The 24,189-nt window shown below is 36.2% G+C and overlaps 3 protein-coding genes and 1 non-coding gene across 4 annotated transcripts; 2 read left to right on the forward strand and 2 right to left on the reverse strand.

The window, feature by feature from the left end:
* Positions 1-912: 912 nt before the first annotated feature.
* On the forward strand, positions 913-4,251 carry LOC149013591 (RHOMBOID-like protein 2). The gene is made up of 5 exons (XM_089158666.1): positions 913-1,536; positions 2,144-2,307; positions 2,736-2,899; positions 3,578-3,828; positions 3,968-4,251. The coding sequence occupies exons 1-5, from the start codon at positions 1,244-1,246 to the stop codon at positions 4,080-4,082; spliced, it is 987 nt and encodes a 328-aa protein (XP_089014792.1). The 5' UTR covers positions 913-1,243; the 3' UTR covers positions 4,083-4,251.
* A 254-nt stretch (positions 4,252-4,505) lies between these two features.
* TRNAR-UCU (transfer RNA arginine (anticodon UCU)) lies at positions 4,506-4,578 on the reverse strand. The gene has a single exon. It is a non-coding gene; the product is annotated as a tRNA-Arg (tRNA).
* A 1,835-nt stretch (positions 4,579-6,413) lies between these two features.
* On the reverse strand, positions 6,414-20,299 carry QUA3 (S-adenosyl-L-methionine-dependent methyltransferases superfamily protein). The gene is made up of 7 exons (XM_089158115.1): positions 19,423-20,299; positions 11,756-11,959; positions 11,443-11,653; positions 11,088-11,349; positions 9,462-9,836; positions 8,711-8,806; positions 6,414-7,215 (listed from the first exon to the last, which is right to left on the reverse strand). The coding sequence occupies exons 1-7, from the start codon at positions 19,843-19,845 to the stop codon at positions 6,996-6,998; spliced, it is 1,791 nt and encodes a 596-aa protein (XP_089014241.1). The 5' UTR covers positions 19,846-20,299; the 3' UTR covers positions 6,414-6,995.
* Positions 20,300-22,307: 2,008 nt separating this feature from the next.
* LOC149013594 (Bifunctional inhibitor/lipid-transfer protein/seed storage 2S albumin superfamily protein) lies at positions 22,308-22,661 on the forward strand. The gene has a single exon (XM_089158304.1). The coding sequence runs from the start codon at positions 22,308-22,310 to the stop codon at positions 22,659-22,661; it is 354 nt and encodes a 117-aa protein (XP_089014430.1).
* Positions 22,662-24,189: the final 1,528 nt, after the last annotated feature.

Raw genomic sequence — 24,189 nt, forward strand, 5'->3', positions numbered from 1 at the left:
CTTACAGACCGCCTTTCAACAAAATGTCTTCAAACGAATGGTTAACGCCGGCCGCCCTCTGTCTTCGCCTCAGGCGGGCCCCCGGTCTTTTTGGTGCCCCCCGGCCTTGGCGGCCCCCTCTCTCGGTCCATTTTTAATATTACGTCTATATTCCAAGGGAAGAAGATGGCAAAGGAATGAAAAACTAAAAAGTATTTGTGTGAGAATAGAGGTGTAGAGGAGGACGAAGATGAGTCTAACGTAGGGTTTTTCCTTCAAGGGTATTCTTGTCTGTTTTAAAAACTTAACTTTCTCACATCAACAATTAACTTTAATTTCCTAGCAGGCATATAGTGAGTCTAATTGATAAATTAAACAACTCAACAATAATATACATATATTTTGTTGGTAAATAGATATTTAATTAGAAAGCAGAAGAACTACCAAGAAGAAAACCCAGCTGAAAAAAGTGGTGCCAAAATTCCCTTTTTAATAACATAATGACACGGAACCGTAATATGCAGATACTACTAAATCAGCTGCTTTCATTTTTCTTGGAGTACTAACTATTAACTGTTGTTCTTACCAAAAAAAAAAAAAAACTATCATTTTTCATTGAAATATCATTCTTAGTCCGTTGATTCAAGAATATTTTTAACAAAATAAAAAATTTATAATGTTGGGTTACTTGGACATTTTTTATGTTAAATCCTGAACATTAATTGAAAAAATAAATTTCGAATTGGCTTAAATTGAATTAAAATAACATGTATCGAACTATTATGAAGATTTATGTAGGCTTAAAAACTAGCTGAAAAAAGTTTCTTTTACTAAATTACATACATGCCCCTTATTTTAGAGACAATTACGTTTATATCTCCTGCGATTTTACCTGTTAATTCCAGGGACGGACTGCCGTTGACCCAACCGGTGGCGACGCGACATCAAACCGGACAACCGGTAACAAGCGAACACGGCAACGCGATATTGCTGTGACCGACGATTGGGCCCGGGGAAACTTGAAGGAAACTCAGTCGCCGAGTCGCCGCAGAGCTGTATTTTAGTGATGAAGGGCTTCAAGTTCAGCTTCACAGGCTCTCCCTGCCAAGTCACTTCACCCGTTCCTCGTTTTACTCCTCTGTTCCGGCTAAGGCAAACTTGCTTATTTCCACTCTATTGTTTCGTTTTTGTTTGTTACTATAGTTTTCCTGAGATATCTTTCATAGGAAGAAAGTAAAGATCTGAAGGGATTTCAGTAATTGAGATGAACCATAGAGGACAACCTATGGCAGGAGATCTTGAGAACAGAGACAATGCTTATCCTCAATCATACTCCTCGTCTTCTAATAACCAAAATACTTCAGAGAAGCAATGGAGTTCTAGGTTGACTCCTGCGCTTGTGTTGGCTAATGTTGCTATGTTCATAAGCACTATGTCTATCAACAATTGCCCCAAGAACGAGAATGCTTCTCAAGGACAATGCGTATTCAGGGCTCTTGGTAGATTCTCCTTCCAGCCTCTTCGGGAGAATCCTCAGCTTGGACCATCTTCCTCAACGTAATTGTTCTTTCAACCTCTTTTAACTCCTCTTTAACATTTTCTTTGAATCTCTTTCTCTGTGGAAGGGCTAACATAATTAGTTTGTGTTTCAATCTATTTTGGTCTGGGAAGTTTAATTGGGCTCTTCAATTGGTTTACAGTACTCTTTGTGGCGTTCGTAGAGATGGGTTAGTTTTGACTGTTGGGGATAATTCTTGGCTAAGACCAAAATTTTCTATGTTTCTTGGATCTTCTTGTTATGAGCGCACAAGGCATTCAGATGATATGGTTCTTTGACCTTCTTATGATCTGGGGGAGGTTCTGTCTTTCCGAAGGCAACTGTTTAGTTTAATTCGGAGAATTTCTTCCTTCTTTTTTTTCTTTCTTTTTTCCCCCACTCTGGTTCTCTGGGGTGCTCAAAATGTTTTTCAGATGTGAAGCGAAGTCAACTAATGTCCGCTGTTGGATCTTATCTTATCTTATTTCTACATTTCTACTTATTTTTAGGATATTTGAACTTGACAGTTTCTTTTTGCACCTCTGCTAAAGTGGCTTCAGCCTGTATGACTTTTTCACGTCAAGGTAAAAAAATGCACTGATCTTTTGGTTTTTCCTATTTTTTCAGGTTGGAGAAGTTGGGTGCTCTTGAGTGGGACAAAGTGGTCCATGGACATCAAGGATGGAGACTCGTCTCTTGCCTCTGGTTGCATGCGGGTCTTATTCCTCTTAGTGTAAATATGTTTTATCTTTTCGTCATTGGGATCTGGCTTGAACGGCAGTTTGGTTTTGGTAGGTCTGCTATTCCTATTGCTTTGCCCCTTTGAATTGGTGTAGATGGAAGTGATCCCTAGGTCAACTTGAGCCTGGTTTACCTTTTTGTTGATTATCTTCCTTTTCACTACTTACTAGTGCTGGCATTGTTTGAGTTTGAGTGAAACAGATAATTGAGAGGTTTTACTGGGGGTCATTGTTGCTGCTGTTTTCTGCTGTTAACATGGAACCTCTTGTAAAGTTGGTCTAGGTTTGGTTGGCTATTTTTTTCCTAAAGTCCTCTGACATCAGCCAACTTTGAATTCCTTAGTCTCATCTTTAAGCAATGTCACTGTGAATGTAGTTAGTTCTCTATCTAGGTCTTTTCTCTGTATCTTTTCATTAGTCCTTGTATCCGCTGAGTCTCTGACCAAGCTTTAGCACTTACCTTTGGCATGAATTTGCAGTTCGAATTGGGGTTATCTACCTCGTGTCTGGATTTGGAGGGAGTGTTCTCTCTTGCCTTTTCAAAAGAAGTAACATCTCTGTTGGTGCTTCCGGTGCACTGTTTGGACTTCTCGGAGCCTTGCTTTCAGAACTTATTACAAACTGGACTATTTACTCCAACAAGGTGAGAGATTTTCAAGCATGTTTCATTTATTGTTTTATTGATGTCAACCTAAATTGGCTCCCATATTGAATATACCTATGGTAGACATATGGACAATCTAGGAGTCTCTCTTATTGCACAGGAAATGGCTGCCTTAAAGGGTTCCGTGTGTTAGCAATGCCACCTATCTTCATGTGCAAATTTCTGCCCATTTTTGACCAACACCTCGCCCCCCGGGGGGGGGGGGACACACATAAGGGGAAGGGCAAAAATATCTGCCCATGGGCTCCTTCCATGTGGCAAGCAGAAGAGATCATTTTTCACATTTCTACAATTTAAACTTTGGTTCTTCAAGAGCTGGTGTAGCAAGGTTAAGATCCAATACATGGTGGGTTAGATGGCTGAAAGTGGAATAGATTCTAAAGTCTGTATGGGCCTGTCTTTCTCATGGCCAAAGCCAAGAGGCTATCTGGTAATGGGGTATATAGCCACCTAATGCTGAACCTTTTACCCTGTAAATTGCGTATTTGGTTTTACACACAGCTTTTAAAGTTTGTGATGTTGAAGAAAGGCTAGTGTCTTCGTCTTCATTAGTTGCTTAGAAGTTAATACTAAACAATGAATGGTAAATTGGGACTACCTTGTAGCTGTTGTTTTAACCTACCATTACAATCCCACATTTTTTTCCTGCTTGTGCAGGCTGCAGTATGCTTGATACTTGTGAGCATCATTGCCATTAACGTGGCTCTTGGACTTCTTCTTCGTGCTGATAATTTTGCACACATTGGGGGATTACTGATGGGCTTCCTCCTTGGCTTTGTTCTGCTTCTCCGACCTCAATTTGGCTGGGTGGAGCGCTGGAATCTTCCGGTTAGTATGGCTGCAAAATCTGTACACATGGCATACCAAATCATACTGCGGGTGGTCTCCCTGGTTCTGCTGATTGTTGGGTAAGTTCTATGCGTTCAAGTAAATCTTTGTTGTCTGTACATGTATATGCCAAGTAGTTTAGTCTTCAGTTATTCATTAGTATGTTGTTCATTAGATTACAAGGCTAATTTTAATTGCTTTTGTTGTTAAAATTTGCAGTTTCATAGTTGGGCTGGTAATGCTGTTTCAAGGGGTTAACGCATATGAGCGCTGCCACTGGTGTCGGTACCTGAACTGTGTCCCCACTTCAAGATGGACTTGTGGAAGCAACTGAAATTCCGTTCTTGCCTTTGGTCGCTGCCATTGGATTTATGGTTTGAAGACATCGGGTTGCTTTTCTTCCTGTGCCAACCTCCCTGTCATTCTATCCCGGAATGTTGCACATAGAAGTGGTTATATTACAATAGATGTTGAAAATTCCTGCTAGTTTCCACATATGTAAACACAATAATATAGAATATAGATGAATCCATGGTGTGTATATTTTGACATTTTAATCGAATAGCATTTGTGATTCTCTATTTTCTTGTTTTGTGAAACTTGTTCTTGTTCATTTATTTTAGGAGTTGTAAAGATCTTAAGTTGGGTTTAGATGTTGTCCATTTGAATGGGAAAAAAAAAGTAAAGGAGTTCTGAGTCATGAGACCTAAATGAGAGAGGATGAGAAATACAAGTTCAAAAAATTTCCCAAAAGGAACATACCCGGTGGGACTCGAACCCACAATCGCCTGATTAGAAGTCAGACGCCTTATCCATTAGGCCACGGGTACTGATGTTGGATTATTGTTAATTCAGATTAAATTATAATTGATATTCTTGCAACCATTTTCCCCATTGTAGTAGGAAGCCTATCCAGCCATAACTATTCCTACAACATTACTAACACTATATATATATAATATTAATTTTAAGAAAAGAGTGGTGCCAAAATTCCCTTTTTATTAACATAATGACACGGAACCCATATTTTGCGGATGCTATTAAATCAGCTGCTTTCATTTTAGCTTGTAGTACTAACTATTAACAATTGTTTTCCGATGCTTGTTGCATAAAAAACTAAATCACAAACTTCTGATGCATGAAAATATTATTTTACCACTTCTCATGTATAAGTTTCTGTAACTCTATTTCTTAGAAAACCCTCTCTTGATTGTTTTTGGGAATCCACTTAACTAATGCATCACGAACAATTGAGTGGATACAGTTAAACTTCACAACTTTCTATGGTGAACCACTAGAGTGTCAGGATAACCAATGTTATTTTAAACTTAAATTCAATTCTTAGAATTGTAACTAAATATATATAACATGATTCACAAAATATTTCACTTCTGAGAAGTCATGAAAAATATTATTAGTTGAAAATTTTTTCAATGTTTGTTTTTTCATGGAAAATAAAATCAAAAGAATTTAACATACAAAATTTAACGTCACAACAAACAAAGCTTATGGAAATACCTTCATGAATGAGAATTGATACTTGAATTGAACTATGTAGTTCTTTCCTTTCATGTAATATGGAATTTGTTGGAATATGGCTTTTGAGCATGAGTGAATGAAATTATTCATTAAAGAAATTTTGTGAAAATAGCTGCATGAAATAAATTATGGACAATTGGGTATTTCAAATCCTAATGATAGTTCATGCATAAAATGTTAATGAACGTTTGGGCTTTGGATTTTCCAAGCATTGTTCATAAATAGAGAGTTATGGGATTTTCATTTCGCAAGGAACTTTTCATTTCCCTAGCTTGGTTATAAATGACCGATGACGTTATATCCTGGGAGACAGACATTCTAGTTAATTCTTTTTTTTTTTTTTTTTTTTGGTTTGCCAACCCCGGGTGGTTCGACCCGCATCGCACACCTGGCTGTGGTGGGTGAATCTCCCAGAGGGGATTTTTTGCATTCACAAGGATTCGATACCGGAACTTTGCTTAAGCTAACCAAGCTGCTTACCACTTAGACCAACCCACGTTGGTTAATTAATTCTTTATTCTCTTCTTTTTAACTCAGGTTTTGTTTACATGTCTTTTCAATTTTTAGTTAATTCTTTATTCTCTTTTTTCATATCTTCAATTTGGCCAACACAATTTGTATTTAGAAAATTCAATGTTCTTTTAGATTTTCTCCCTTTTGAATACGACTGCTTGGCTTACTTCCTCTTGTTGGTTGTTTGAACTTTGTACTTTTTTCCCATTAGTCTAACTCAATAAATTGGCTTTTCTACCCCAAAAAAGAAGAAAGAAAAAAAAAACTACTCTTCACGTAGTAAAGAATATCATTAACTCTGTCATGTTATATATTTTTCACTTCAAAAGATCTTTTTCCCCCGCTTGGGAGTAAGGAATTCATGAGAGAAAACAACAAATAGAATGTGGGAAAGAGTAAATTTGTAAAAACCTGTGTGCAGTCATTCATCACCATCAAACCTTATCCAACTTTAATAGAGTCAAGTCAACTACATAAATTATTGCCTTCCAATCAGCTTTGTAGCTTTGTTTGAAGCCAAACTAAATACCAGACCAAACTATACATATCCTTACTCACCACTTCTCTTGAAATAATCTTAAATCTGTCCCTATCTCTTTTGATTCCTTAAATATTATTTTTTTCCTATAGAGACATTTACAAACCTCCATTGAACATGGTCATACCACCTCGACTTTCTCATAGCTTATCACTTATATGCACTAATCGTAAACCAACTCAATATAATTGTTTCTTATCTTAGTATTCCTAGTTTTGTCACCCAAGAAAAGAAATCACGCATGGACCTATAGATCCTGCACCCACATCAAAAATAAATTTTAGTGAACAAGAACTGTTAATTCTAAACTGTATACTGACATCCATAATAGAGTTCACCTGATAATACCATTTAATGGGGGAGATACAAGAGAGATGGCCATTAAATCATTTTCTTTGCTTGGACTAAATCTAGTATACAATTGGATTCCAAAGTTACCTTCTAACAAGCATGTGCTTTCTGACAGTCAAAAATCTTTCATTTGAAGCTTCACCACCTTACATCTCACAACTAACTTCTTCATTTCCTTTACGTCGCAACAGACAATTCAGCAAAACTTACAAGAAATAAATAAGAAGACATCTGCATTTTCTTTAATACGCGAGGTTAACCTCCTGGAAGGGTCTCCCACAAAATAAAAACCTCATATGCTGTGGATTAAGAGGCTGAAGGTAGAGTCCATAATGTCTTCGTTGCTACAAGAATCTTCTCCCTTCCTGTCGATTCTGGTTCTGGTTCATGAATAATGATTCTCCATCTTACTGCACGTGCAATGCGAACCACCTTCTCAATGACTTCAGGAGAATCTCGAACAAGAACTATTCCTTCTGGGCGCAGCATCCGATCCATCTCCACGATGAGATCAACAAAATTACACCTGTGACCAAGAGAACATGAAGCAAATCCAAACAATAAATTGCATTTGAAGGAAAGACGCATCCACGGTGTCTCCTTTGGAGAACTCCAATACATGTGACTTGACTTCACCTGTATATAATACAGTACTACTGATCAAGGAAAAATTCAATCATAACCCAGGCACCGCCCACTCAATCCCGTGGACAAACCCTTTAGAAAAACAAAAATTTGAAATATAGATGTCAAATTAAGAGGGGGTTCCATATGTCAGAAGAATCAGTGTATTGGGTTTGAGATGATACATGCAATAGGAGAATTAACTGGAGGCATCCAACGAAATTGGAATGGTTTGATCTGGATTTATAGATGAATTGCTCTTGCAGTTAATTAAAAGGATCTCTTAGTAATTAGCATAATGGAAAAGAGCCAGATCCTTAGAAGGCACCTCACAGCAAGAAGGTATGCAAGATTTTTACTGCCCCAATGGTTACTGAATTGCAGTGTCATGGCAATGGTATGAAACTTTATTTGTCTTGCTTGCAAAGTTCGGATGCCACTGAAATTAGTCTAACAAGGTGTGCAATCTGGTTATTCAATCTCAAACTTCGAATGCTGAGGATATTTGCCCAAAAATTGCTCCTGCTTTTTCGAGGGACAGTATTTCTTTCATTACAAAGAAAGAAAAACATAAGGCACATGAAACCTCATAATCAAAAATATTGAAGGCATTCATTTAAGTTCATTGCGCAAATTCAGGTAGAAAACAGAGTTGAGACTGAATGCAACATCTGCTACATATTCTTGGAATTAAGGCAACAATCAACACAGATATCCTTGCGTGTAGGCATTTCTGAAAACAAGTCATGCTACTAGAATATTTCATCAACAAAGAATATGGTACTAACTTATGGATTCTTTTCCCAAAACGCCATTGATTCTATAGATTCAAGTCCAAATTACCAAAAATGATTCTGTATAAATGCTCCACACCATCATCTTCATTTGGAGGTATTTGAGCAATCATGGATAATACCAACAACTGAATCCCCTCTACATTCTCTCACGTATTTGTTGTGTTACAAGAATGAAATCTAACAAAGACATATCAATTGTTTTCTCTGGCTTTGATTTGTATTGAGTCCTCCAAAATGATCTTCAAGTTCTTAGAATTGGCTATTGAACCAATGTTTCCCCATTCATTCCATTGCCTGGTTACTGCTTTTTTTGTTTTTTTTTCCTTTTCCGTAGGGGGGGGTGCGGGGGCAGGGAAGGAATTCATGCTCTCTGGTATAAACAACCTCTAGATAAACCAAAGAATTGATCATTTATGGCATGGTTAATCAAATCACTTAGGTAATTTTAATTTTGGACGGTCTCTTTACTATTTATGATGTCCTAACTGATATCATGATAAGTTCACTTTATTAAACATATCAAAATCATTGTGCATAACAAATGTATCATACATAGAAAATTTAATGCAGACAAAAAGACAATGTTGTAAAATTCAATACCTGTTTTTGCTGGAACCAGAATGTCTTAATAGTGAGTTGATATGGGATACATGTATGAAATCATAAGTTCGAGGATATGTTGAAAAAGGTTCACACCTGTCAACACCAATCATATAAATATTAGCAGTCATTAATGTCTATAACTAATGAAGTTTCCTAGTTTAGCAGGGAAATAACAACACATATAATGGTTTTTTGTGGGAAAGAGTAGCATAAACATCCTTATATTAATAAACAAGGTAAAAGAATTTCCCAATCACTAGGACTCATGTCCAGTTCAGTCATTTATTTCTTGAGGTCTGGCTAATAACTAAGCAGAAAATGCAGTTTGCTTGACAAGTTTTGAATGCTTTGGACTAGGAGATATCAAGTAGTTGATTTGTGATTGGAAAGAACAACTTCTGTGTTAAAAGATTGAAGAGAGAATTAGTTGGCTACAAATTTTGAAAGACAAACAAGAACTATGATTCACTTTGAAGTGTGCGCAATTCATTGGTAAAAAATAACATTTTATGGATTAAGGATCCACAACAAATTGTATTCGTTACTCCATAGGATGTCCATAATCTTTAAAATCCTAATTGGTCAATATAATAAATAACCTTTACCCCCCTCCCCCCCCAATCAAAATAACCTTCAGAACTGATTGTTGATATCTAGTTTAAATGAGAAAGACACGGTCCATAAGCTTTCAAACATATGACATTCATTTAGCTCCAGAGAGGTGGGGAATATTAGAACGAGAACATACCAGTCATGGTAGACTCCTATTAATCCTCTGTCATAAATTACACCCAAAGTTGACAATTTCCGAGGAGGAACAACGTTCATCACCCACACTGGATCAGATAATAATGCAGCTGCAAGACCCCCAAAAAGGGCATTCATATCCATGATGTTGCGTACAGCCGGGGTCCCAATCTTTAAGTTGAGTGATTTCTTGTAGTATGCAACCCTTCTTTCCCAACGTCGGGTATCAGCTTCAAACACTTCATTCCCATTTTTCATCAATGTAGCTCTTGAGGGTGGCTTAGTTAGCCTATCTGGCCAGTTTGGAATGGTCCCCACAGCATGTTTGCCCTCAAGGGAGGGCATCTTAGCCACACAATTTTTCAATTTGAAGTACCTGCAAAACCATTGGCATTACTACACATCTCCACCTAGATGACACTTCACCCTAATGATCAAGATTTGGAATTCTTAAACTCGGGAAGAGTAATTCGAAAATGAGGGCAAAAGAAACTGGGAAAATTATTGGAGCTATCAAATTCTGAGTTCCAACCCACCCAAGAATCAAGTATTAAAAGTTTCAGCTCAACTTGATAGAATTACCAGTGTAATATTCAATTTCATTTCTTTATCCTCATGCTTTCTTTCACCTTTATGTGGATCACAATTTTCCCTACATTTAGAATGGATGTGTGTAGCAGATCCATTTAGTTAAAGTTTCAGCTCAACTTGATTGAATTACCAGTGCAATATTCAATTTCATTTCTTCATTCCTCTTGCTCTCTTTTCCCTTAATGTGGATCACAATTTTCCCTCCATTTAGAACGGATGTGTGTAGCTGACCCATTTAGTCGGATAAAGCAGAGTTGTTGTAAATGAATTAAGCTGTAATTGATGGTAAGGAGGTACTATGGAAACTCTGATTTGCTAGCATAGGAAGCAAGGGAGTGTATAGAATATGTTAGGACACTGGTATTTTCCCTGTAACCTCCCGCATTCCCCTACACACGCCTAAAATTCTGACTGGTTCCCTCACCGGGGTTATTCACTCAATGGAACTGGAGTAGTTAAATAAGAATGAGGTGGATCAACAATGAACAATCGATTCCTTTAACAATCTGCAAGTCCTATTACAAAATCAACACTCTTACACTGATATGCAAATGGTACAGCTACTAATTCACTCACCAGAGAGCGCTTCTCTCACCGCAAGCAAGCTTGCCCCTAAAACCTACTTGATCCCCCCCCCCCCGTTTTTTCCTACTTCCATGTCCCTCTAATATAGTCCCCAACAAATCTCCACAAATCCTAACTACTTTCCACATGGGCCAACATGAGTGGCTGCCCCCTAATAGGAAGTTGCCACCTGTCCTTGCCCCCACATCGTTATTTTGATATGCCACAGCTCCCTACTCCTACACCCTCAACTCTAGTGTCCTAACAGAATTACTTTCTGAAGTGTACAGCTCCCTACCCCTACAACCTCAACTTTAGTGTCCTAACAGAATTACATTCTAAACGTTAATTACGTGTGGGATTGGAGCAAGATAGGATTCTGAAGTGGAATTCTTGTGACTCTACGAGAAAGTTTTTTTTAACTATGGATTAATCTGAAGCAATATGCAAAATGGAATCTTAGGAAGCTTACCATGCATTGCTTGGGTCATCTGAGTCATCACAAAATTCAAGCCCAAATTCATTTTGGATTGGGACACATGAATCAGATGAAGGCTTTTTCCAGATGACAGTATTCCCATCCACGACAATCAACTCATAACACAAGCCTCTTGCTAAGGCCTGCAGGTCCGCCCATTCTTTATCTTGTTTAGGCCACTGTACAGGGGGACCAGAGACTACAAAATATCCACCTGGTCGAAGCAGTCGATCCACTTCTGTGAAATATGTTCCATCTGCAAATCAAAAGTCTCCTTTTAATTAAAGAAAATACAAAAATATATATATTAAGTAAACAATATAGGCACATAAAGAAAGTATGAACTTACTATAGGCAGTAAATGGGATCAAGCAACGTGAGCAATGCATCAAATCAAAGGCATGTGCAGGAAAAGGCAATCTACGAGTACCAAGCATTAGAACAAATGCTGGGATTCCCCTTTCTAAAGCAAATTGTATCTGTGATTTATGTGAATCTCTTGGAGCAAATGACAGGGTTAAAATATCTTCCTTGAGAAGGTAACCCCCGAAACTTGCAACCTACATGAAAACCAAGTCATGCATTTCTCTCTTTAATTACACAGTACTTCTAGATACAAAAACAAACAAAATTTTGAACACATACAAGTAAGCAAATCCTACCCCACACCCCATATCTAGGGCCGTCCTCAAAACCCCTCCACTAATTGGAATGTACTGCCCAAGTTTCTCAATGTACTGAATGGCCCCATCAGGAAACATTGTTCCACCACCAGGAAAAACAAAGTACGGACCGTCTTCTTTCATCCAGCCCTGATGGCCCTTCCTGTCAGCAATTTTATTGTGTGGCATGTTGCTGTGCCATATCTGCATATGAAGACAATATTTAAGTACCAAGACATGCAGATAAACCTGACATAGTAAAATCTAGTATTTATGTCCTGCATAACGAAAGAGGCACGCTGAAAATACTTAAAATTGTGATAATCCAGATAACATACAGATAACATCATTTCCAATTGCTTAAAACAGAATGGGAAGTATTTTAATACCCAGGGGTGAAAGAAATATAAAAGCAGGCAATCTCCCAAGTTTTCCCAGTTAAACACCACCATTCTATTTCCCTTAGTCTTCTCACCTCATCTTTCCACCATCAACAAGCAAGTACTGCTCTAAATCTCTGCAATTCCTAATCTATCATGAGATCATATACAAGTGTTTTCGGATGAAGTTGAGTCAGGAGAAGGTAGCCATCAGATTTCTTTCTCATGTTGATCGGTTCAGCAGTACTTCAACCTCAAAAAACAGAAATTCCTTCAAACAAAATTTGTGCAGATCAAACCTGCTGATCTGGAGTTAATTAAAATCCTATTTTGCACTTATTTCTGAACCTAAAGTCTATCTTTTTGAATGCTTAATCGATTTACTGGTTTTACTACCCTGATATTGCTGAGATTTGTAATGTATTCAGGACATATTTGTCAATTTATCCTTCTCTTCTGAATTATGTCTGGAGTGGTGAAACTACTGTTCTTGCCCTCTCCCCAACTAGGATTGCTTCATATCTTTTAGATGAGCTCTTGAATCAACACTAAATTTTCAGAAACTGTTCATCTCAATATTAGTTGAAGTCGGGTTTGAGTTTCATGATCAACTGACCATCTGATTTGCTATTAATTATTCTCCTAATCTGGATTTTATTCTCTGACAAAAAGGTCCTATTTTGGTACTGTTTTGATTATTCAAATAAAATACTACATTAGTAAGCAATAAATAATCTGGTATAATATAGATTTCCCTGTTTAATGCAATGGTGTGTCATGTTGAAGTTGAACCATCCAGTGGCTATAACAATCATCCAAAATAAAATGCATAAAGTATATTCTCTTCTCAAAAATCTGGGTTCCCAAGCTCATTGAAACATTGGTCTGCTCATGCATGTGGTTACGGAGAATCACACAGCTTCGGTTGTTATCAGTTAGGTTAAGGAACATGAGGCAAGTTGTCTGATCAAACGGCACCAGTACAGGTTCGATTAGTCACAACACACAGGAAGCTAAAGATCCCTGCAGGGCAGCTAGAAAGCATGGTTTTAGGTATCAGCATCATAGAATCCAAATTGTACCAGAAACACCTGTGACCAATACGGATACCAATCCTTGTATTGATAAAAAAGGGACTCATATGGCCTGGTGCATATTGATATATATTGGCATTAGCAGCAACAAATACCAGTGCCGTAGTACGCAGTAAAACCCTAACGCTGAGGAATTACTTTGCCTTAATCCCTGTATCGTATTCATTTTGCAACTAATTACTACGTGAATAGTTTTGAAAAATTAAGATCAGGGACACTTTCCAATATAAATAACTTATCTAATCATTCTTCTTAACGAAGTTGATAATTTTTGTGGTGCTTCTATTAAATGAACTTCATGAGAAGCTTTAACCAACAGTTTCCCATTAACAGCAAAAGAAACTTGAAAAGACCGACCTTTTCTAGATCCGGTAACACCATTAATGTTTAATGGAGAGAGCTCATAAAAAACTTCCTCCTCTTGTCAAATAGCGTGGCAGTCACTTACAGAATATGATTATAAATTATGGCCAATCAAACAATAAAATATGAAAAATCCAGCAGCAACCGAGCACAGAAAATACTAATTACTACTATATCCTACTCAAGTTCGAAATCCTATTAGCATAGCCTATGTTAGGGTTTGGGGTTTAAGCATAAGATTGCTGAAAGCATTACACCTTGAATATCTAGTTTGGAATACCTAGACCATTGCTTCCAACTAGTATTTATTGAACAACACTAGATTCTACAATTAATTGGATTCTCCCACAAAGGCCCATTACACCGTTGGATCGGAACTAAATCCAATGGCCTATATTAGAACATAAGTTGGGTATGACTCAAAATACCTCATCAATCTCCTCCTATGTTCTACATATGGCTCCAGCATTAGTCCCAAAAATGTAATGTTCAAACTTAATACAGAATCATTCATAACTTTCCAAAAGATAATAATATCCAATTAAATCCAAATGAACATTGCGAATCAAAACATGAGTTTCAAAACAACTCTAAACCCAATCCAATTTGAAGTTCTTATTGGAAGTGAATTACTTATTCTCACAAAGAACAATACATTCGTTCCTTGCATCCTTAAATGATTTATTCATAAAGTGAATCATCCTCATCGAGATCCATCCTCACAATTTTGAGTGATTTTACTTGTCAAGTATATCTTTCCACCAAGCTCTAGGATTGGATTCGCTCCTCCATTTTCGTCATCCATTACAAATTTACAAATACGAACTTCATAATGTATGAATTCAATCATTTGCCTAAGCATCTAGTTCAACCAAAAGAACTTAGTACAACCCACATGATGGCTGAAAAATCATTCACATTCTCATCAAGTTTCTATAAAGAAGATCTAAATAGTTTCTTTTACAAAGAACCATTCTATGTTTCTATTTGGAATGTTATAGTTATTATGTCCAACATAGTTATCGATTGTATCATCAAATTTGGAATGACAAACATTTTATGGAAGACATATCATCAAATGTGGAATAATATAAAGATAACAATAACATCATTGAAACATATTAACAATTTCTATATTCTTTGTTTGGAATAATAAGGTAATCAAGTTTCATACAAAGGCTGCTACATCATCAATGTGGAATGACTTTGCACACCTCTATACTCCACAATCCTACCAAATTATCTGAAATATGTAAACTGTCATGAATGCCAACAATGGCTAGATGAAATTCAAACAATTCAAAATAGCATAGAATTGAATTAAGACCTACCTATATGATCTTTAACCCCATCTCCTCCACAGTTTCGAATGTTTGGTTTGTATTTCAATCTCTTTGTAAGAGCATCTATCATGTTCTCCCTTGATCACACATCAACTAAAATGATCACTTCTTGTTCCATAAGATAATTTGGCACAACATATCTTAGCCTAATTTGTCTCTTTTTACTTGTGACTGGCTATCATCGTTGTTGTTTGATTAACACGGAACAAATCTTCAAGTTAATCATAGGAATATCCATGATTAGATCCTTTATCCACTCTCTGCCTTATCTCATCCTAAGGCTAGAGAATATAATTCTGATTCCATATAGGATAAGACTTAAAACGATACAAGTCTATCTCTTGGATTTCCTTTCAACAGTCACTTTACCTTATATAAAAATAATCATTAGTAGATTTGTTGTTCCTATTTTTGAGCACCAAGAAGCATTAGAATTATCTCTCTCAAATTGAAGACGTATGGTTTAGAAAATAGCATAGTTTGAAGTACCCTTAAAGTATCTTATTAGCCTTGTAAAGGCAGATCAATGTTCTCTACTAGGATTACTAGTGAATCAACTCAGCATGCCTACTGTATAGGCTATGTCTGGCATAAGGGTATGTCATGAAAAGTTTTGAATATAAAGATTATGAATTAAGTTAGATTTTTTAGGATTTTAAACAAGCACCTAAACATGTCATCAGAATTTGACAAAAGTAGTAAAGAGGTTTAGTTTGAAAACCAGTAACTTAAATAGGTGTCTTTACAATAAATATTTGTGTCAAATAAAGTTGTAATTATCTGCTTGTTTGTAGATGACATGTTGATTATTGGTTGGGATCACCCTGTAGTAAGTGACATTAAAGGACCTTAGATAAATAAATAAATTTGACATGATGGATCTTAGTCTTGTAGACACCATTCTTGGCATGAAAGTAAGTTTCAATGGGTAAGGAATTACACTTAGCCATTATAAAACTACTTTCTAGACAGAGACACCATATGATTATAACAAAAGGTTTGTATCCCATGACTATAAAGCTGTGAATCAATCAAATTATTTTAGACTGATTGGTAGTCTCTTGTATACAATAAGTTGCCTTAAGTTAGACATAGTCTATATAGTAGGCATGCTGAATTGATTCACTAGTAATCCTAGTAGAGAGCATTGGTCTGTTTTCACAAAGCTAATAAGATACTTTAAGGGAACTTCAAACTGTGCTCTTTACTAAACCATACATTTTTCAATTCGAAAAGGATAATTTTGATGCATCTTGTTGCTCAGAAATAGGAACAACAAATCTATTAATAATTATTTTTACATTAGGTAAAGTAGTTGTTGAAAGGAAATCCAAGAGATAGACTTGTATTGTTTTGAGTTCTATCCTTTCTGGAATCAGAATTATATTCTCTAGCCTCAGGAGGAGATTGTTGAGGTTTTAGAATCATGCCAAATTTATGTTGAGGTTTCAAGTTGTAGTCAACTTATGTTATAATATAGGCCATCGGATTAGTTGCGATTCAACGGTGTAAAGGGCCTTTATGGCAGAGCCCAATTAACCCGTATAACATATTGTTCTACTAGCTGGAAGCAAAAGTCTAGGTATTTCAAATTAAAAACTTAGGGTGTAATGCTTTAAGCAACCTTGTGCTTTGAACATTAACAATCTTAAAGCATTATATTTTTAACTCAAGTGGATCAGACAAGAAGTGATCGATGAATTCGTTTGTGAGGTACTACAGCCTTCAAATTCCTTTGCGAGTAATTCAACCGTAAGGTACGTTGTCCATTCCCTCTTCTCTTTAATTAAACTAGCTATTATTTTTTCAAGTTTAAGGAATGACTTTATCGAAGAAAAGTTAAACAGCTCTGTTGCTTCCATGTGGATGCACGAAAAGAAGAAGTTAACAGATGGGTCAAATTGAATGTGAAAATGGATTCTCCCCTAAATTGAGATTGCATTTCTAGACCCAGAGATTTGTTGGTTTAATCAAATTGATGTCAGAACGTTGTTTTTCGTTTTAAACGTTTGATTAATTGATTTGTACAAAACCGCCAATCTGATTATAATTGCTTTAATGAAACCTCAATAGATTATAAAAATTAATAAAATAAAGAAAGGAAAAGGAATAAAGTTAAACGTATACCTTGGAACCTTGGAATCATGATCCTTCGTTTTCTTTTGCAATACTGTCATGATGTGACAGAATGAAAGAAAAAAAGTGTTCATTATGACCTTTTTGACAATTCATTTGATTTAAGAGAATTAAATAGTTTTAATTCTTTTCTTATTTTGGCATGATAACCTTTTTGACAATGCATTGATTTGAGAGAATTGAATGGTTTCCTACATTTCGATAAGTTGAAGAGCTGACTACTCACATCATGAGTGCTTTGCTTTTGAAAATACCATTCACATTTATCTTCTTTTTGGGAAACTCATTCCATGGTTTAAGCTTTTGATGATGGGACTTGATAAATTAAAGAAGAGTAAGGAAAGGTAAAAATATTGTATTTAATGATTTTTTATTATTCCTCTTCCTCTATTTGATTTAATCAATCTAAAAGGGTTTTTTTTACGTTTTGTACAAGCTGCAGAGGAGAAATATCTTATATTTAAAATAATAAAAAAAAGAATTCAATTATAAAAAGGAATTGAGTCGATCATCATAGATGACGGTCAACTTTTCAAACTGAATTCAAAAAATTGGATGCTTTTCTAAATGAAAAAAGACAAGATCCATTCAATTTGACATTAAATGTATGGTTGAATAAAGAAATGGACAGATTTCATGGTTTGCCCAAAGCATCTGAAAATATTCAACTTTTCCATCTTTGCTCAAAGCATATGGAAATGGTCAAAATTTCATCCACATGATCCACCTTATTTTAACTATTCAAGAATCACTAGGGTTTCATAGCCACAAAAGCAAAAAACACCAACCTTGTTAAGGTGCCAATATCAGCAGTTAACAATTTAATGTATATAATCTTTGTACAAGATTCAATTCAACTCAACTCAATATAGATTTAAAAGCTGAAAACCATTAAATAAATGGTGTGATTGTTGCTAGCTTTTATTGACCTAAGAGGTGGTATGCTTAAAACCAATAATTAATGAACATCCAACTAAAAGAAAATACAAAATAGTGTGAATACAACAAGCAAACCATCTCTAGTCCAATATGTTTCATTAAAACAAATAATTAAAATTAAGAGAAGATCCAACCATACATTTAATATCAAACTGAATGGATATTGTCTTTTTCCATCTAAAAAAGCATCCAATCTTTCGTAAGAAAACCCTTCTAGATTGATTAAATCAAATGAAGGAAAATGAATAATCAAAAACCATTTAAGACAATGTTTTTACTTTTCCTTTTCCCTTCTTTAATTTATCAAGTCCCATCATCAAAAGCTTAAATCATGGAATGAGTTTCCCAAAAAGAAGATAAAGTGTGAATGGTATTTTCAAAACCAAAGCACTCATGATGTGAGTGGTCAGCTCTACAGCTTATAGAAAGGTAAGCAAACCATTAAATTATCTCAAATCAATGCACTATAAAAAAGGTTATCATCAACAATTTTTTTTCATTCCGTCACATCATGACAGTATTACAAAAGGAAACAAAGGATCATTATACCAAGGTATGCGTTTAATCCTATTACTTTTCCTTTCTTTATTTTATTAATTATTATAATCTATTGAGGTTTCATCAAAGCAATTATAATCAGAGTGACGATTCTGTACGAATTAATTAATCAAATGTTTAAAATGAAAAACATTGTTCTGACATCAATTCAATTAAACCAATAAATCTCTAGGTCAAGAAATAGAGTTTTGATTTGGGGGATAATCGATTTGACCCATGTGTTAACTTCTTCTTTTCGTGTATCCACATGGAAGCAACAGAACCGTTTAAATTTTCTTCAATAAAGTCATTCCTCAAACTTGAAAAATAATAACTATTTTAATTAAAGAGAAGAGGAATGAACAACATACCTTACGGTTGAATTACTTGCAAAGGAATTTGATGGCAGTAGTACCTCTCAAACGAACTCGTAGATCACTTCTTGATCACTTAAGGAAAAAATATAATGCTTTAAATTGTTAGAGTTTGGGGTTTAAGCATAAGGTTGCTTGTATTTAGTTTGGAATACACACACTGTTGCTTCCAACTAGTATTTATAGAACAACACTAGGTTCTACGTTTAATTCAACTCTCCCTTAAATGCCCATTACACCATTAGATCGTAACTAATCTAATGGCTTATATTAGAAGTTAGAACATAAATTGGGTATAACTTGAATACCTCAATATAAGTCAAGTTGGGTATGACTCAAATACCTCAACAGCCTAATCATGGAGGAATACGTTATCTGGTTATCTGCCGAATTCGTGTTTGAAGGCATAAACATTTATCAGAAAAATAGAAACATAAAATTCGAAATAATGAAGCAATCAGGGTCAATTAATAAATTAGAAGATAAATAAGGATTAAATACCTTGTGTAAGCTCTCCGGCCACGGAACAGGGATCTTATAGCCGGTGGGCGGAGGGATCAAGCATAGAGGAGTCTCTTCGGGCAAGGGGCAGTGGCGCTCTCGGTAGAAATTCATGTCTCGGCTGAGTTGGCTGTTCCTCCTGGGATCCTCACACGGCATGTGATCGACTGCTTCGGAAGGGCAGACATCGATGCTCTGCTGCTGCCCAGACTCAACCAAGGCTACCAGCTTCTGTCTCTGACGAGGATCACCTGTAGAGAGCACAAGGGCTTGTCGTCCCGAAGCAGCAAGGGAATCACCAAGTGGGGTAAATATAAGGAGAAAGAATAGCAAAACGCCACCGAAGAATGTCGCAGAGACCAGATCGAGAAGCTTCCACTGGCGAACATTTCGTTTCGAAGGAGGCAAATTCAGATGTCCCATTTTTTGGATATCAGATCAGATCAGATCAGATACACATTGAGGATATCAAATTCTTCGTTGATTGGGTTGTATATGCAACTCAATCAACGAAGATGAAGTAGAAACGATGTACCAGCTTAAGCTGCCTACAAGAGAGAGGGAGAGACATGAACAAAGAGGGTTTTTCTCAGTTCACCCACCCACTCGCTTTAGTTCATAGTGGATGTATAACGACGGCTCTTGAAGTGATCGGGTTTCTCTCCAAGAAAGTTCCTGTTAGCAGGAAAGCAGCCAAGGGATATGGGCGAGAAAGTAAAGAGAACCAAGCTCAGTAGAGTATCCAGGGAAAAACTGGTCTTAGCTTGACCCAGAAGCCAGAATTAAATACAACCAAAGATCTAGGGAGAAATCGTAAATCTTTCTCTCGCAATGTCTGGACGTCTCTCTCAAGTCTCACCGACTTGCTAATTGCTATTGCCATAGCAGTCATAAACCATGTTCTATTGTCGCTAATAAAAAACCAAAACCGATGGTCCCCCTTCCCCCCTTCCCCAAACATGATCGATACGTGCAGTGTAAATTAAGGGCTGGGTTTTCCCACTATCAAGGTGCTTTAGGGTTGAAAATCATGATTTAAGGGCTTATCAAAGCATGGTTGAGCCAGGATTTAACACTGGAGGTCATTTTACGTGCAAAATTGCTTCAGTCACCGTCAAGCGGAATTCCTGTCCGATTTTGATATTGATCAAAATTTCGATCCAACGCCTCAATTTATTTGGCATGAGAATCCTGCATATTTAATGCAACAAAGTCCTTTTACTGAGTATAATGACTTTTCTAGTGATTGTCTTTACTCTCCAATATGGCACCTTAGACAAAAAAAAAAAAAATGGCACCCAAGGAAAAAAATTCTCCAATCAAGAGGTCAAGTATTGGTCCATCTAGAGAGTCGGTAATGGAATTTTAAAAAAATTAAGGGGTTCTGACTTTTAAATAATTTGGGGGGAATTAAGTGTTCATATTTTACACATGAAAAAAAGGTTCATCGAGAGAAATTTCAAAAAGTTAGAAACACAGAGAGAAAAAATTTTCAAAAAAACCAAAGAGGGGGAGCCTTGGGGTTGCTCTTCTTTTGTATGGAATAATATGTATTAGTGCATTTGTGCTTCTGGCATAGTGATAACTATTTTAAGATTAGGTTATCTTCGAGTATATGCTTGGACCTGAGTCAAATAGGCCCAACGAACCGGATAAGGAAGTTGATAGGATACCAAGTAGTGATCCAAGAATGAACAAGTCAAGGAAAGACAAAAAAGAGAACCATTATCCGTCTAAGGAAAGACCTCAAAGAGGGACCTAATCAGGGGAATCAATCCGGCTGATAGCTGGGGTTCTCCAACAAACAAGAAGGTGAGTAAAAAAGCATACATAGGGGTTCAACCCCCAAGGTAAGGGGGCTAGAAATACTTAACCTTTCATTGATCCCTTTGAGCAAACTTGGCTTTGGAGTGGTTAATTGTTCTCGAACTGACTTAACCGTCTGAGGTGACTTCCTAGCATAACTATTGACCCACAACTAACCCCTTGTCGGTTGCAATTTTGCCTTTACGAAGATTGGAATGAGGTTTTGACGCAACAATAACGACGTTCTATGTTTAGAGACATTAAGAAGAGGTCTAAAGTTAGAACCTTTGTCACTCCATACCTTTTCCCTCCTTCCCATCGTGTGGAGACCCCTATACCTTATGAATAGTTTGATGACGACAAAAGAAAGAAAAAGAAAAAATGGAAACTTATAGGTTTGCATTTTGGTATTATCGATACGATGCATTAAAACCCTGTTGAAAAGAGTAATCTCCAGGTTAGGAACATAGGATCCAGATGGGTTTTCATGGAATCTTGAACCTCAGTAATTGAGCTTGATTTTAATCCAAACTTTCCACTAGGGAATTTTTACTTCTATTATGCCTCTTGCACTCTTCCTTTACACTTCCCTTTATTAGCTTATAAAAAAACTGATGGAACAACCTATAAGTTGGACGTAAGGAACATGATTTCTAATTTTATTTTCTGGTGCATAAAACGACAAAAATGATAAAAAAATTAAATTAAAAAAAAGGTCAATCATAGCCAACTGGCCCAGCCTAGCCCAAGAAGGTCAATCAGGTGGCCTGGGCTGAGTTGCAGATGGCAGAACTGGGCCTAGATTGAGGTTTTTAAAACTTCAGTTAGGATTAGGGACCCAAGGCTGAGTTATCTTGGGCTTGATCTTTAGATATTAGAGTTTTCTTAACAAAATGTTACACTTCTAGTAGTTGAAGTGGATCTCAACCTTCGTGCCTAGCATACAATCTTCATGTCATACCTTCCCAATTCCCAAACTCATTAAAACCAAATGGCTAGTTGCTAGGAAAACTTTGAAAGTTGCCCACTGAAGAACCCAAGCAGTGAGAAGTAATAGTGAAGCAATGGAGTTTAAAGCAATGAGAACTCTAATCCAGAAGGCATGGGTAATGGTTATTTTAACCATGGCTTTCTTTCTCTCCCTGTTGGGTGAAACAAGTGACTGTACTAGCGTGATCACACTCATTACCAATTGTTCCAATTTCATCTCTAAGGGAACACCAGATCCAATGCCAGGTTCCCCTTGCTGCAATGCCCTTGTGAAGCTCAAGCTCATGGCTGAATCCACCACCAGCAAACGGGATTTGCTTTGCAGATGCTTGATGGGTATCATAATTTCAAATACCACAAATTCCACTGCTATAGCTACAATACCTGGTTTCTGTGGAGTCTCTTTAGGTTTCACTATTGACCCTACTACTAGTTGCAATTAGAAAGTTAATCTCTCCATTGTAACTATTTCTTCATATCATCATTTTCATGGAAGCATCATAAAACTGTCTTCTGAAAGCAAATTGTTTTGTTTCTTTACAATTGAAATAAAGGATCAAATGTCTCATGTGCATTTTGTCGAACACCACTTGTGTTCTCCAGCAGATGGGATGGATTGGACGTGAGAGGTGATAGTCTGATAGAGCCTTTCAGGTAGAGCAAGAGAATGCTAGTCTATTAAAGCTTAGGTTGGCTTTTTTTGACAGCAACTGCATGTGAACTTGGAAAGTGCATGACGTGGTTAACGTAATTAAGATTTTGGAACCGATTTGACATGCCCACCACCCGCTCGATCCTTTTGTCCTAAGACAATTACACATTTGATTTGTTTTCTGGATTAATTAGTGGCTTTCATTTAGTCTTATAAGATTAATATGCTTTGCTACCGGTCCCAATTCTATTAACGTTCTCTCTCTACTTTCCTGGGCCCCAAACACCCAATCAATGGAGAATCCACTTTTGGATTCAAGTTCTTTTTGCTTTCTTCCCCTTAATTTGGTTCAAAAGTAGAAATAAAGCTCTGTTGTCTGTTGGGTAATACATAATTCCAAAAATAATCAATAGGTTAGGAGCTTAGGTCTTAGTATAGGATTCATAATGTATCTTTGTCCCATTAAAATCTCTCTCTTTCAAAGTAAAATTCACTCTCTCTCTCTCTCTCTCTCTCTCAAGTCTTCTATTAAATGATTTTATCATCGTTCTTTTACGGTCGGTTTGGTTACATAAATTCAAGGAATTGAAATGAAATGGGATTTCAAATCTATGAATTCATGGTTCAAAAAATTAACTATTTGATTAGTTTTAAATCTACCAAAGTTCATAGAGTTTTGCTAAGTTACTCCGCGTGAATCCGCAAATTTCATCAATTTTCTACTTATAGTGGAATCTATGAATTTCACCCAATACCCAAGAATAACTTAATTCACGTTTTAAGCAAAAAAATGAAATCTCCATCGATGTTGTAACCAAACTTATATATAAGGGATAATTACTATTGCCCCCTCACTTCTAAAGGTGTTAAGTGGCTGTTAACATCAAATATGAAATGTCTATTTTCCCCTTAAAATTAAGAAGTAAAAAATATGGCATTATCCTCATTTATAGAAACTATATTGCATGTCAATTATCCTTAATTTTAGAATTAGTTTTGGATTTGGTGGGACCACATACTTATGATTATTGAAACTTTCACATTCTACTTAAATTTTTCATAATCACCATGATGGAAGTTTTACAAACAAATTAGCATATAAGATCTAATTGATAGAAAATTTGGTAACATACATAATGGTCAGCATATATTAGGTGATTTTCGATTTTCAGTTTTGAATTAAATTTGATATTTCTTAATATTTTAGTTTCTATTTAATTACATCTTTCCTTTATTTGGTGATTTATTTTTAGAGAAAAAAAAATCACATCTTTCCTTTATTTGGTGGTTTCTTTTTAAAAAAGAAAAGTGAAATTAAA

The sequence above is a fragment of the Hakea prostrata genome, chromosome 6, assembly GCF_041222555.1.
Source record: "Hakea prostrata isolate BN-2017 chromosome 6, UWA_Hpros_2, whole genome shotgun sequence".
Taxonomy (NCBI): domain Eukaryota; kingdom Viridiplantae; phylum Streptophyta; class Magnoliopsida; order Proteales; family Proteaceae; genus Hakea; species Hakea prostrata.